Genomic DNA, 13770 nt, shown 5'->3' with positions numbered 1-13770 from the left:
GTGGTCATACGCCTGGTGAATCGCACCTTCCTGGGGTGTATAAGACACGAACAGTCGCTTATCGTTGCATAAATGTCTTGTGGCTCCTGAATCAATCACGAAGAAAGATCTAGACGTCTTCTGGACCTTTGCAACCTTTGGAGTGAAGTGTGAGACCATTGCCTTGTGCTGCGTTGTCCTGGACACCGGACCTTTGCCTTTGCCTTTTCCACGCGATGAGCTTTCGCTGCGCTGCTCTGTCTTGGCCCTGGGAAATCTGCATTCCCTCTTCATATAGCCTAGACGTCCACACGAGTAGCATTTCACTGCCTTCAAAGCTTTGGCACCATCTGGTGGTTCCACTGCATTCTGGGATGACGTCTGTGAAGACTCCCCCTTACCCGTGCAGCTAGCACCTCGCCTGCCCGCTTCATTCAGAACAACAGCAGTAACATGGGCTACCGTGAGCTGAGCAGTTGGCTGAACAGCAATCTGAGTGGCAACGGACTCCCAACTTGAACCCAAAGAATGTAGTATCATGAAGGAATACACAGCCTCTGGAAAGGTGAGTCCTCTCTGTTGCAGCTCATGTCTCAGATTCTGCATCTCCATCAGATGTGTACGGACATCTGCACCTTCAGCAAGTGCCATATCATGCAGCTTGGCATAGTAGAACAAAGAAGCACCAGCTTCTGTCCTCAAATGAGCATCCCTCAAAGTGTCCCAAATCTCTCTGGCTGAGGTCTTATCACGCAACAGACAGAACTCTTCTGGGGAGACTATCAATGTAAGAGTTCCCCTTGCTTTGGAATCCTTAGCTGCCCATTCATCTGTTATTGGAGCTGGGGGCGCGTCTGTAATAACAGTAAACAGACCCTCTTTTCGCAGAAGAGCCTCTGCGTACAGCACCCAGTTCGCGTAATTCTTTTTATTGAGCTTAGGAATCCCACAAGCATCAGCCAGCCTTGCATTAGCCATCTCCGCTGTATTAAATCAAGCTGCTTTCTAGCAGGCTGCGTCTGTGTACAGCAGCTTCAAAAAGCCCTTTTAAAAAACACTTTCAGTTTTCAAGTCTCTCAAGCCTTTGAGCCTTTGCCACTGCAAACGGCTCGAAAAGTTCAAAAGTCCAGCCATAAAGCCATTAATTAGGAGCTGACAGGCTGCCTGGAGCATGAGCACATACCTCTCATCAATCATCTTGACGCGCAGAGCAGATAAGACCGTTCCATCTCTCTGTTCCTCTGCCGGCATTCTGATTCCGTTTTTCTGGGCCCGGAACCAAAAATGTGAGGTTTTGACCAGCTTCGGCCCATCTGAAGCTGAAGCTGGTACAGGCTCGTCTTATCTTGAGCCCAAGCAGAGCGTCGTCACACACAACGGAAGGATAAGCAGTATGTGCCACATTCTTAACTTTATTTACACTCTATGCTGAGAGAATACCAACGTGCAACTTGCCTCTGCGAGAGCAGAGAAACAGCTCCTCTCGGAAACAAAGAACACCGAGAGAACAGTGAAAAACAGGAAACCAGTGTACGTCACATCCAGTCTCCCATTCCCGTGGGAATCCAACGGTAACTCTGACTGTGGAATGCAAAGCAATGTCTTGTGACTGCAGTTGCTGCTCAGTGAGGGAAATAGAAACCAACAGATTCTGGCTCCTGTAATGTCAATACCAGATCATCAGCAAATGCTTTCAATTTGTACTGTTTAGCTCCGACTTGTATACCTTTAACCGATTGGTCCCTTCTAGAATCAAGAGGTTTTGGATGCTATTGAAAGTCCTAAGCCTAGTGGCTCAAGTGAAGAGGACTTAGCAAAAATTAGATTATGGAAGCTACAAAATAGCAAAGCCAAGACTATTATTTTTGATGGACTTAAAGATGAACAGCTATCACAGATTAACTGCAGAGATGATGCATCTCAAATTTTAAATGATTTAGAGCGCATGTATGTGTGGGATGTGAAACACAAGAGCAGTCAAGTACAACATTCCTAGAGTGAACATGTTTACACATGGGGAGGGATGTTTGTCCAGCCAGCAGGTAAACTTCCTGTTTCCTTCTGGGCTGGGACAGACTTGTGACTAGAGGTGGGTGTGGCCTCACCTGTGCAGGTAATGACAAAAGCACAGGGCAGGGCAGCCATCTCTCTCTTTCACCACATGCATAGAAGAAACAACATCTACTGAGCCAAAGATGCCCTCTTGGCTCCCAGCGAAGAGAGGACAAAGGAACAGTCTTCTTATGAGATAGATTCCAAGTGTATGTTACTTCATTAAGCTAAGTCTGCCTTCTGGGATCTGATTGTGAGCAGAATGTGAGTAAACTCTTTTTATACTTTTGGAAAAGACTGTGTCGTCTCTTATATTTTATGAGGGGGGAAATGGGAAAATACCAGAACAGTTATTATAGAGGCTTTAGCGAGCCTGAGCAAACGCATCCATTGCAAATTTAAAAGAAGGGAATGTTACTCTGCTGAAATTGTGGAACTTGTTAACACAAGCTGGATAAGGATCTAATCAGACAATATATCCTCTCCCGCATCCCTGAACATTCTCACAGTATGGAGATACCATGAAATGCTCTCATAGGATGCTGTTGCGTGAGCTTTTTAAACTGAGGATGAACCATAAAGCAGAATTCTCAAAGCATATAAATGAGTTTACTGCTATAGTACAAAAGATTCAACTCACGGAAAGTCCACTCAGTGAAGATATGAAGACTTCTTTCTTCCTAGCATCATTAGGATCCAAATTTGATGTATTTGCTTGATTATAAAGAAAGTTTAACTTTTAAAGATCTGACTGCATATTTGAGACAGGAATGCAAAGCAAGAGCAGTCTCCAGTCCAAAATGAGAGGAGTAAAGACACTAATTATGCGTCTAGACAGTCTACAAAGGTCAAAGACACACCCAAGAAGGTTGTGTGCTTTAAGTATAACAAAGAGGGCCACATTGCAAGGAACTGTAAGGATCCAAACAAGAAAAAGAAAAGAAGGGGAAATGTGAACACACCTTCCTTTTGCAAGAAAAGAGTTTAACTGTTCAGAGACGTGAAAATAAATCAAACAAATGGATTGTTGACTCTGGAGCTTCTTCACATTTTGGATATAAAAAGGACTATTTTACTGATATTAATGATATTGTTGAATCTCATACTGAAATTGCAGGTGGCAATGTTGTTAAACCTCAAGGTGCAGGTTCTGAAACTTTGAAATGTAATATAAACAATGAAGCAATGGAGACTATTGTGGAAAGAGTTTTATATGTTCCACAACTGAGTTGTAATATGCTTAGTGTGTCCAGTTTGGACAGAAAATGTTTTCAAATCACGTTTGGTAATGGTTAATGTAATGTGACTAAGAATGGTGAAGTGTTGTTCAAGGCAAGCTAATAAATGGCATATATGAGGTTGATCTTTCAGAGAAGCAGTCTGCTAAGGTGGCACACTCAAACCATAAGCATGAGGCGGACCTGGAGCTGTGGCACAGAAGACTTGGACACAGAGACACCAACACCATTCTGGATCTACAGAAAAGAGCTTGCAAGGGGACTGCAGGTAACAAAGAGCAACACAACACCAACAAAATGTATAAGTTAAACTTTCATTTCCTCCTTGGACCGAGCAGAGAAGCAACAAAGTGCTTGGCATAGTCTACAGTGACTTATGTGGACCTAAGAATGTTCCCTCAATGGGGAAGAACAGGTACATACCAATATTTCTTGATGATTTTTCAAAGTATTGTGCAGTGTTATTTCATCAAGGAAAAGAGTGAAATGCTGGAAATGTTCAAGGACTAACTTGCGATGGTGAAGAACAAATTCCAGAGAGCTCCAGCTATGCTAATGACTGACAACAGGGGTGAATATTGTTCAAATGACATGCAATCTCTCCTAGCGAAGGAAGGAATTGAGCATGTAACCACAATTCCTGATACCCCACAACAGAACTCCATAGATGAGAGAAAGTTCAGGTCCATCATATAGATGACAAGGTGCATGTTAAAGGATGCATCCCTACCCCATAAGTTGTGGGCAGCTGCAGCATGCACTGCAGTGTATCTCCAGAACAGATTGCCAACAAAGGGAGCTGAACGCACACCTTTTGAATGTTGTCATTGCAGAACTCCCAACCTTAAATAAGTTGGAGTTCTTGTTATTAAATGTACCAAGAAAAAAGCACACCAAGAACTCAGGCCAATGTAAGTTTCAATAGTGGGAGTGGTCCCTCAATCAATAGTCAATAGTAACAAAAACTAATCAATTCAAAAGTATGTATTCTGACAAGGATTACAAACTCAAATAGAGATTACAAACTCTAACAGAGATTACAAACTCAAACTCATAAAGATATGTATAACACAATAATTCGTTACAAAGATTTTCTCTTTTTCACTCGACAATAATGTTGATCCTTATAATTTATCAGCTTGCAGATGGAGACTCAGTTTCAAGCATAGAGCAGAAGTCAGAAGTCAATTATGGATTAGAAACCAGGACAGGGCCCTGTTTCGATGTATTCACCTTCATCAGCTAATTTTTAAAGGGTCGTGTAAGTTTGAAGACTTTCGGATAAATATATCCTGTTATTTACGTTTCTCAGGGATAACAAGTACGTGTGGGTAGATCAAGGTGTGCGCACAGAAAAGCTCAAGATACACGTTTGCCTCATCTTAGAAAGGAAAGCGCTTCCAAGGGTGCTTCCAGATGACCTGATTTTTAAGCATTCATCCTGCTTTGTTTACATGGAGATTAGGTGACATTAGATATTTAAGGAGCATTCATCCTGAATTGTTTGCAGGGAGATTAGATGGCAGGACCACCAACCTTTATTTGCTGTGTGGGATTGGATCCCACTCTAAAATACCCACTGTGTGGAAGTGCCTTGAAACATGAGCAGAGAAAACACTTGAGCACCTGAGTCAAAACAAGCTGAATGAGCCACCGAAGGACAGGCACTGCCACTTACCTGACTACTTTAACACCGTTGCGTATGACCTCCATGTCAACGGAGAAGTTGCCATTGGCATGAGCCACCAGGTTGAGATCGGAGAACTCTGCCTGCAGGAGACACCCACAAGACCTAGTTATGGACCAAGCAGCACACACAGTACAGTCAGCGGCCCCCCTCCTGACTCTATGGAGGGACCAGGGATACACAGAAAGCCTGAAAGACATAGGCAGGACAGTTCGCAGGTACACAACTGGAATGGTTTCGTGTGCTGACTTAAGTCCCAGGAAACCCCGTGGTCCTTTCAAGAATCTCTTCAGTAAGAAGATCAGGATTTTTATTTATTTATAAATGTTTTTAGACTGCCTTTCTGTGTACACTCATCCAGTGCAGCTACAACAGAATATATAGAACCCAAAAGCTACCACACCCCTCACTCAAGGGCATTGGACTGGTATTAGCAGAGCCATCTTTCCCATAGGGATTAGTGGTGCGTCACGCCAGGGCACCAGCCTCTCAGGGGCGCCCCAGCAAGTGGGGGAGCTGCCCGGCTTTGCCGCCAGCCTCCGCTTTCCCTGCACACCCACCAGCTGCCATATTGCTCTCCCGCAGTGGCATGGGGGAGAGTTGCCCTCCCGATGGCTGACAGTTTGCAGCTTCGCCATCCCCCCACTATCTGTGGTAATTTGGGGGCGCTGGGGGAATATTTGCACCCCTGTGCCACATCTGCTAAAGACGGCCCTGGGTATTAGCTAAAAAAAATCATGCCTGGTCCAAGGGGGAAAAACACAATTTCACATCGCAGCAGTTAAAAGAAGCCCATTTTTAACCAGGGCTTGAGCTGATTGACATCCAACGCCTTTTAAAAATATGTTGGGGAGGGGGAGGTTAATCGTGTTGTTTTTGTTTTTATTAAGTATTGTTTTTATATTGTGATTTTATGTTGTAACTGATCTGAAATGTGCTGGTATAGGGTGGTGTGCAAATTTGAGAATAAATAAAATTAATGAATAAATGGTATATGTGCATTTTGCACAAGGTCGGTAGACTTTGGGGTTCAAGTAAAAGAAGAAAGCAGCTCCAACCAGCCTGAATGCTGCCTCCCCCATTGCAAGGCTCATTCTCAGTTCACATGGGTAAACCAAGACCGAAGCAACCGCCCTGCATGAACTCAGTGTGCACCCAAAACACAACAGACTTCACCATAATGCGCAGAGGTTCCTCCAACGACAAACCAACAATTAAATGCCAATGCATCTCTCAATCTTCAGAAGAGATTCAGAATATGATGCACAATTGTTCGAGCTGAACACTTTTCTTATAGGGGTTTACATAGGTCTGCTTTCCGTTGCATGTTGTGTGTTTTTGTATGTGTGAGTCTGCTTGTTTGTTTCCCCTTTGGAATAAAAAAGGGGGAGACAAAGTGATGTTAAAGGGATTCTCAGAAAGTAAGACTTCTTGGAAACTGCTGACCTAAACCATCATCCCTGAGTTTCACTTCCTGCTCTCACTGTGGTTGTTGCATCCATTATTTCTGAGTCAGGCAGAGGTTTGCGCCAGTGGCTCAGCCACAAAAGCCGCCTCAGGACCTTGCCCTGGGCTCAGCCTCAGGCCGGGGGGGGGGGGAGAGAGTAAACAATAAACGGCAACTTTGCCTCCCCCAGGGAGGATGGAGAGGGTCAGGATGAGGCCGGAGCTTCTTTCATAAATGGGCAGTGTGCTCACCTATTGCCAACTGCAGACATACATGGTGTCTTCAGGGTTTAAAATGTGAGCTTCCTCAGTGACAAATTTTGGCGATGTGCATGCAGGTGACTAGTGTCAGTCAGGGGTCACAAACAGGACCACAGGTTTGAGGAGTTATGCTCTTAGATCAGTTGGCCCCATAGGGAGCTGGGGGAGGCCCAGATTTGATGTGCATTGCCATTCAAACGATGTGTGTGCACATCACGTGAACACGTGCAGGGTGGGGCTTAGCTGGCCCACCCATATATTATTCACGTTGGCACGTTGGATCAGCTGCAACACCAAGAGGCAGCCATTTATATTTCCCACAATGCCACAAAAAGATGCTACCTTGAGGACATTGTGGAGATTTAAAATGGCAGCTCCTGGACCAAGCCACCCATCACTGACTGAAGCACCAGCTGGGGTGGGGCTGGTGGAGCAGGGGCCAGCAGTGGACCAGGCTGCAGGTGGAGGGCTGCCATAGGTACCCAAAGGTGGGTGCTGCTTCTGGGTCTAGACAAATGTACTTTCCAGCTCAAGATGGAGGAGCTGCAACCACAGCAAACAGAATACACCATCCTGTTAGCCAAGCCCAGGCCAATGATAGCAAGCAAAGCCAAGTCAACCGCTCCACTCCGCCTGCCGGTCCCAGGTGCCAAGATGGTGCACATCCCTATTCTTGTCAGAGCCTGTGGAGAGTGTGGACTGTGGAGAGTCCTCACTAGGCTCCAGCCTGAGCCCATAAGGCTTTTGGCTCTTAGTCCCCACACTGGACACTGGCTTACCTGCTCAACTTTGATGTCCATCTCCCCATGAAGCTTCTTCCCCTTGAAATATTTTGCCCTAGAAGAAGAAAGGCATTGTTAATGTCTCTGGCAGTAAGCAAAACACCACATTTAGCTCAGCTGGTAGAGCAGGAGACTCTTAATCTTGGGGTCGTGGGTTTGAGTCCCACGGGTTGGACTAGACAATCCTCATGGTCCCTTCCAACTCTACGATTCTACAATTCTAATCTTGTCTGCATGGCCACACCACAGCCACAGCACAACAGGGCTGGATCCGAGCTAGGCCTATGAAGCCAAAAAGTATCGATCCAATTCAAAGCACAAGACCCGCTTCCTCAGAGGTGGGGCCCCTGTGGTCCTCCAGATGTTGCTAGATCCCCAACTCCCATCAGTCAGCATGCCCAATGGTCTGGGATGGCGGAGGCTGGGGACCAAAAGCCTCTGCAGAACCACAGGTTTCTCCCTACCTTGAACTGGAGGGAACAGAAGTCCTGGGGTGATATGCAATGTGCAGTAGTTCTGTCAGCAAAAGGATTTCTGCAGCACAATGGAAGCCCCCCCTTCACACAGCCTAAATCTAGTCTAGGGGTTCCCTCCAGCCCTCTAGAGCAGATCTGGAGTGGACTCAAGGCACACACAGCTGGAAGGGAAGAGGAAATCCTGCTGCCCAGTGGTAATGCTTGTGCTGACAGGACGGCTTAGTACAATCCTGACCCTGGAAACTGAATTTGAGCAAGGATGGAGCATGAATGTGTGTGGCTATCTGCTGTTAAAGAATATTCCAGCCTTGGTCAGCATCTTTTCTGAGCACAATCATTCCTGCCTGCTCTGCGCTGCTTTATTGTATTACTGACATTTAAAACAGAATCCCTCTATCTTCGAGATCGGTTCCTACCCAAAGAAACATATGGAACACGGCCTCCATCTCTTCCAAAACGCATCAAGTCCTTCCAGAATCTAAAGATGGTTGGGTGCACTAAATGTGCAGTACTTAGTCATCTGTCACCAAGGAACCAGGCGTATTTTCTCCCAGCAGCACTCCTGGCATGGGGACATCACATCATCAAAGCTCAGTATTTGTTCCTGGGGAAATGAAACTCTCCCTTCCTCCTCCCACTTCCCATATTGCTGTTGCTTGCTTATTTATTTATTTATTTATTTATTTATTGAACTGCTGTGTTAAGTGTGGTTGTTCAAATTATGGCAGTCTCCAATCTCCCCACAACTCTTGGTATTTTGTTGCCTGCAGCGGAAAATCAAAATTTGACACTCTAGGTACATATATTTTTAGCACCCACTCTAGTCATGGTTATAATTTGTTTCAAGCTGGTTCTAATAATGTGTTCTAATACTGCTGCGACCTGGGGCCTGCTGGTGGATAATAAATCTAATGATAATAATAGTAATTTTAAAATGGTGGTGCGCCTTCCACTCATTAACATGGGGCTCATGAATCCAACAGGACATTCACACAAGCCTCAAAGAAGCGCACGGGAGCCACACAACCCTTCTGTTTCCAAAAGCAGTCAGAGATGCCACTGGACTTTCACAAACAATGCATGAAATGGAGGTTCATTCCCTAACCGGACTCAAGGATTGACTGCCTGTGTACATGGAAGGTCCATGCAACCATCAAGGCAAACAGCCACCGACGGACCTTCCATTGCCACTGTTTCCAGAGTTAGCCATCACAAATGTCTTTAATATGGAATCACGAAGAGCCACAAAGGCTATTTTCTAGCCTCACAGTCAGAGCCAGTCCACCGCTATATACCAGCTGCTGAGAATTGAATGTCAGGAGAGAACTCAAGTCCTGCTGGCTGGCTTCGCACAGGCACTGGCTGGCCACTGTGAGAAGAGGGTGCTGGACTCTCTCCTCTGGTCTCATCAGCTTGGGTAACTAAATCCACTGGCGGCGTCCTTTAGTCCACAAAAACCGATGCTATAATGAGTTGGTCTTTAAGGTACCACAGGACTTTGCAGTGTGCATATTTTAAAACCAGGACTCTGTTAAATCTTATTTTACAGCCACCTAACCTAGAGGCTTGTGGTAGTGAAATCCACCACACCTAGTGGCAATGAATTCCACAGGCTAGTTACCAGTACATGTTCTGTGAAGCAATATTTCCTTTTGTCTCTCCTGGCCTCCTATTGAGGCCATCAATGGCTGCAAAGGCAGTTAACCCACAGGCACAATCACAGCTGGTCAGGGCCAGGGCTTTGCGGTCCATTTTGCAGCCCATTCTAATCCCCTTTCAGCAAATCCAGTTCTTGTAGTATGGCGCCCCCTTGTGCCCACACACAAACATTCAGGTTCGTGGGAAATGGGCAGGGTAGGCAGGCAGGGTAGCAAGACCTTTGGAATTTTGCTTCCAGCTCTGAGGGAGTCTAGACACACAGCAGCTAAAAATATGAAGCTTTCCCCTCCGTTTACAGCTCAGTCTCCTCTCACCAACCAAATGCCCAGCAGGGACAGGACGGCGCAAACTGAAAGACGACGCAGCAGCAGCAGCAGCAGCAGCGAGGGAGCCCGGCTGCAGACACACAGCTTAGAAGGGGAAGGCCAGGACCCAGCAGAGGGGCTTGCGCATCGCCCAAGCATAAGCGCACCTGAAAGCATTCCCTGACAATGCTACTGGAACTTGTCATCCCCAGGGATCCTCAGCAAGGGTTGTGCAGCTCTGGTGCCCAGCAGGGTCAGAATGAAGGGTCTCCCCACCCCCTGCTCATTCCAGCCCTGCAGACCAACCTTTGCCCACTTGTAGTGGTTTGGCACTGTAGCTGCTCGCCAGTCAGCGTGCCCATGGCTATGGCAGGTGGGGGGTTTAGCCCCAAATGGCTGGAGGGCACCATGTTGGCAAAGCCTGCCCTAAACCCCATATTTCCAGCACAGTTAGAGGAGAACCTAGGAGTCCCTGACTCCCTCAATTCACCAAGTCGAGCTTTGCCTTCCCAGTTTGGGCACAGGTAGCCCACCAAATCGCCCAGGCATCATTCCTGTCAGAATTGGGCTGAGAATCTCATGACCCTTCTGACAATCATGAGACCAGAGATTCTCAAACTGCCTCCCTTTACAACTAGACTCAGACACCCGACAGATGATTCTGGGCTGCTTTCTAGGGCGCACATTGGGCTCCCCCCCTTTTTTTTGCAGGGGGAGGCATGTTCCAGTCAGTCCTATTTGACCTCCCTCTTTCTGGCTGAATTCTGCCCCGATAAATGCCCCTTTTTCTGGCTCAGTAACACCCTACTCTGCAATTAGAGCCAGGGACAACCCAGGAGCCACCCCCTTCCGGATCACAGGGCCCTGCTGGGGGGAAAAACCTACCTGAGCCAACTCTCCAGTGCCCGCCCCGCCCGCAACACCCGGCCCTTCTCTCTACTCCGGGAGAGAGTCGACTCCTGCGCCCACAGCCCCCTTGGCGCCTTTCTCCCCTGACTCCCAACTTCCGCACAGGGCAGACCTAGGGGTTGGCTATGCTGGCCCCACCAAGGGCACAGGCTTGGGGGGGGGGCATAAAAACCCTCTCCACTCTGGCTCGGAGTGGCTAGCGGCCCGTGCGCCCCACATCTCCTCGCCAAGGGCGCAAGGGAGCCCAGATATGGCTCTGCTCCCGCCATTTCTAAGCAGCCTGGGCTTCCGCCCGAGTGTCCCGGCGACGGCAGTGCTAGAAGCGACGCGAGTGGGGAGACCACCCCACCCTATTCCCCTCAGAGAGTTACAACTCCCGCGGTGCCTTCCCAGCCTCTTTGCAGGGAACTCTGACAATTGTTCTCTGGGCTTCTCTGAGTCGAGGGGCAGCGAAGTGAACTATGTCCCCTTCCGGGATCCCCTAGGCGCAAAGATTATGTTTAAATCCTATGAAGCGGCTATTTGGAGGGGCAGAGAGAGATCACCCCTCTCGACCGGCTGCGATGCTACGGCGTGCCCTCCTCCAGTCTCCGATCCCGGAGCGTTTTCCTCTCCCCCGCTCCATTCTGTAGCTGGAGCATCTCTGCGGCGCCCCCGCAACCTCCTGACTCAGTCGGATGAGAGAGGGAGGAGAGAGAGAGAGAGACGAGGATGCTTCAGCCGTGAGCGCCTGAGCGCTTCCTCTCTGCGGATCACAAGATCCAGCCTAGCGTATTCCTTCCACCCCCCGCGGTGCGAGACCATCTCCCTCGCGAGCTATTCTGGAGCCCGAGGGCTGCAGAACTCCCAAGCTAAAGGCCAGCAATCGGCGGAAAGGAACGCCTGGCAGGGCATTTGCAAGGCACACTGCCTTGGAACAACAATGGTCCCTTCTTAGCATCGATCTCTGCACCAAAATCCCTTTCTCTCCCCCGGCCAAAGATGGTTGCATCCTAAAACTCAGACTTTTCCGCATCACAAAACAACCGCCACCACCCCAAACTCATCCATACGGAAGCATACACACACGTACACATTGCAACTAAAGTCTGCGTGTCGAAGAGTGCAGCTGTCTCTGCTAAATAAATCCGCATTCCCTTCCCCGATCTCTCTGCAGCAATGGAAAACTGCGCTTGGGGAGAGAGAACGTGTGAACCTTCGGGAGACTGCAGCCTGCGGTGCTACGGATGCGTGTTTCTTCCGTAGATGCACTTTTCTGTACAAAACGCGACCTCGTCTCCCTTCACGATTTTTCAGTCTACTTATGAATCACTCCCCCCCCCCGAAAGCTACTGAAATCTGCCCGACGGAGAGTCTCTTGCTAAAAACTGCAGCGAAAACAGCTAGCAAGGGGACGTGAGCTGTTTTCGCTGCAGTTTTTAGAAAGTTAATGGGCCTCTCAGGAGGGCAGATGGCAACAGCTTTCTGAAAAAGCATTTCACAGGTAGGCTGCAAAATCCTGCACCATTCCAAATCACCTGTTTCCTGACTCCTCAAGAAAACTGCAAAATCCTATGGTAGCCTGCACTGCATTGCTGACGCCTTCGATTTATGCAAAGCCCTGCATTGAAATTTTGGGTTTACCCTCCAGGAGGCAGGACCCTGTTCTTCTGCTGCAGGATGCACGCCCTGCTGGATAGGATGCTACCGTATTTACTTACAGAACATAGCAGACTGCTTTGTTACACAGTGCTGCATCTTCGGCGCAGCAGTCACCTTGCAAACACACATACCATCTGCATTGCAACATGGACAGCTTCTGCTGCATGACTGCAACATTTTCTTACAGGCTCCTATTCTGTATTATCCAACTCAAACCCTCAAAAGCCCCCAAAATGTGTACAGCTCAGTTGGTAGATTCTTAATCTCAGGGTCATGTGCTCAAGCTCCACATTGGGCAAAAAGATTCCTGCATTGCAGAGGGAACCTTACAATTCTACAATTCCATGATTGTACAGTGGTACCTCAGGTTAAGAACTTAATTCGTTCCGGAGGTCTGTTCTTCACCTGAAACTGTTCTTAACCTGAAGCACCACTTTAGCTAATGGGGCCTCCTGCTGCCGCCACTGCGTGATTTCTGTTCTCATCCTGAAGCAAAGTTCTTAACCCGAGGTACTATTTCTGGGGTAGCGAAGTCTGTAACCTGAAGCGTATGTAACCCGAAGTTATCTGAAGAAGTGTGCATGCACACGAAAGCTCATACCAAGAACTGACTTAGTTGGTCTTTAAGGTGCTACTGGAAGGAATTTTTTTTGTTTTGACTATGGCAGACCAACACGGCTACCTATCTGTAACTGGAACTATGGAAGGCACCACATTGAGCCGCATGAAATGAAAGTCCATCAACCTCACCAAGAAACTTGCACAGGTACAGAAAAGGTATCTGAAGAAGTGTGCATGCACACGAAAGCTCATACCAAGAACTGACTTAGTTGGTCTTTAAGGTGCTACTGGAAGGAATTTTTTTTGTCTGAACATGTGCAGAGTGTAGCCACACATGCACATATCACTGAAAGGAACAAAGTGTGCTTCTTTAAGAAGAAGATGTAAGGGCACTTTAAAATTAACTGCTTTTAATAATCTTTAAAAACCTTTTGAAGAAACTTCAGCTGGTGCAGAATTTGGTGGCCAGGTTGCCCACTGGGGGAAGTTGGTTAGAGCATATATATACATCACCAATCCTAGCCTGACTGCACTGGCTGCCAAGTAGTTTCTGGGTCCAATTCAAAGTGGTGGTTTTGACCTATAAAGCCCTAAACAGCTCAGGACTGCAATACCTCAAGGACCGCCTCTCCCCATATGAACCGACCCAGACCCTGAGATCATCCTCTGAGGCCCTTCTTCCTGTGCCTCCTCCACGAGAGGAGCAACATGAGAAGGGGCCTTTTCTGCGGTGGCCCCCATTTGTGGAATGTTCTCCCCAGGGAGGTTCAGCTG

At 47.7% G+C, this 13770-nt stretch overlaps 1 protein-coding gene across 3 annotated transcripts in view; it reads right to left on the bottom strand.

The window, feature by feature from the left end:
• SYN1 (synapsin I) overlaps positions 1–13770 on the bottom strand; it is a 109334-nt gene that overhangs the window by 77308 nt on the left and 18256 nt on the right. For 2 of the 3 annotated variants that reach the window (XM_081895222.1, XM_081895223.1), the window contains exons 2-3: positions 7443–7500; positions 4948–5039 (exon numbers count right to left, since the gene is read on the bottom strand). In XM_081895222.1, coding sequence (XP_081751348.1) covers positions 4948–5039; positions 7443–7500 — 150 coding nt within the window. Of the gene's footprint in view, positions 1–4947; positions 5040–7442; positions 7501–11339; positions 11458–13770 lie in introns of those variants that run through there. The other variant, XM_081895224.1, reaches the window with a different exon arrangement.

The sequence above is a fragment of the Podarcis melisellensis genome, assembly GCF_964234715.1.
Source record: "Podarcis melisellensis genome assembly, chromosome: 17".
NCBI lineage: Eukaryota > Metazoa > Chordata > Lepidosauria > Squamata > Lacertidae > Podarcis > Podarcis melisellensis.
This window is presented reverse-complemented; position numbering and strand designations above follow the sequence as displayed.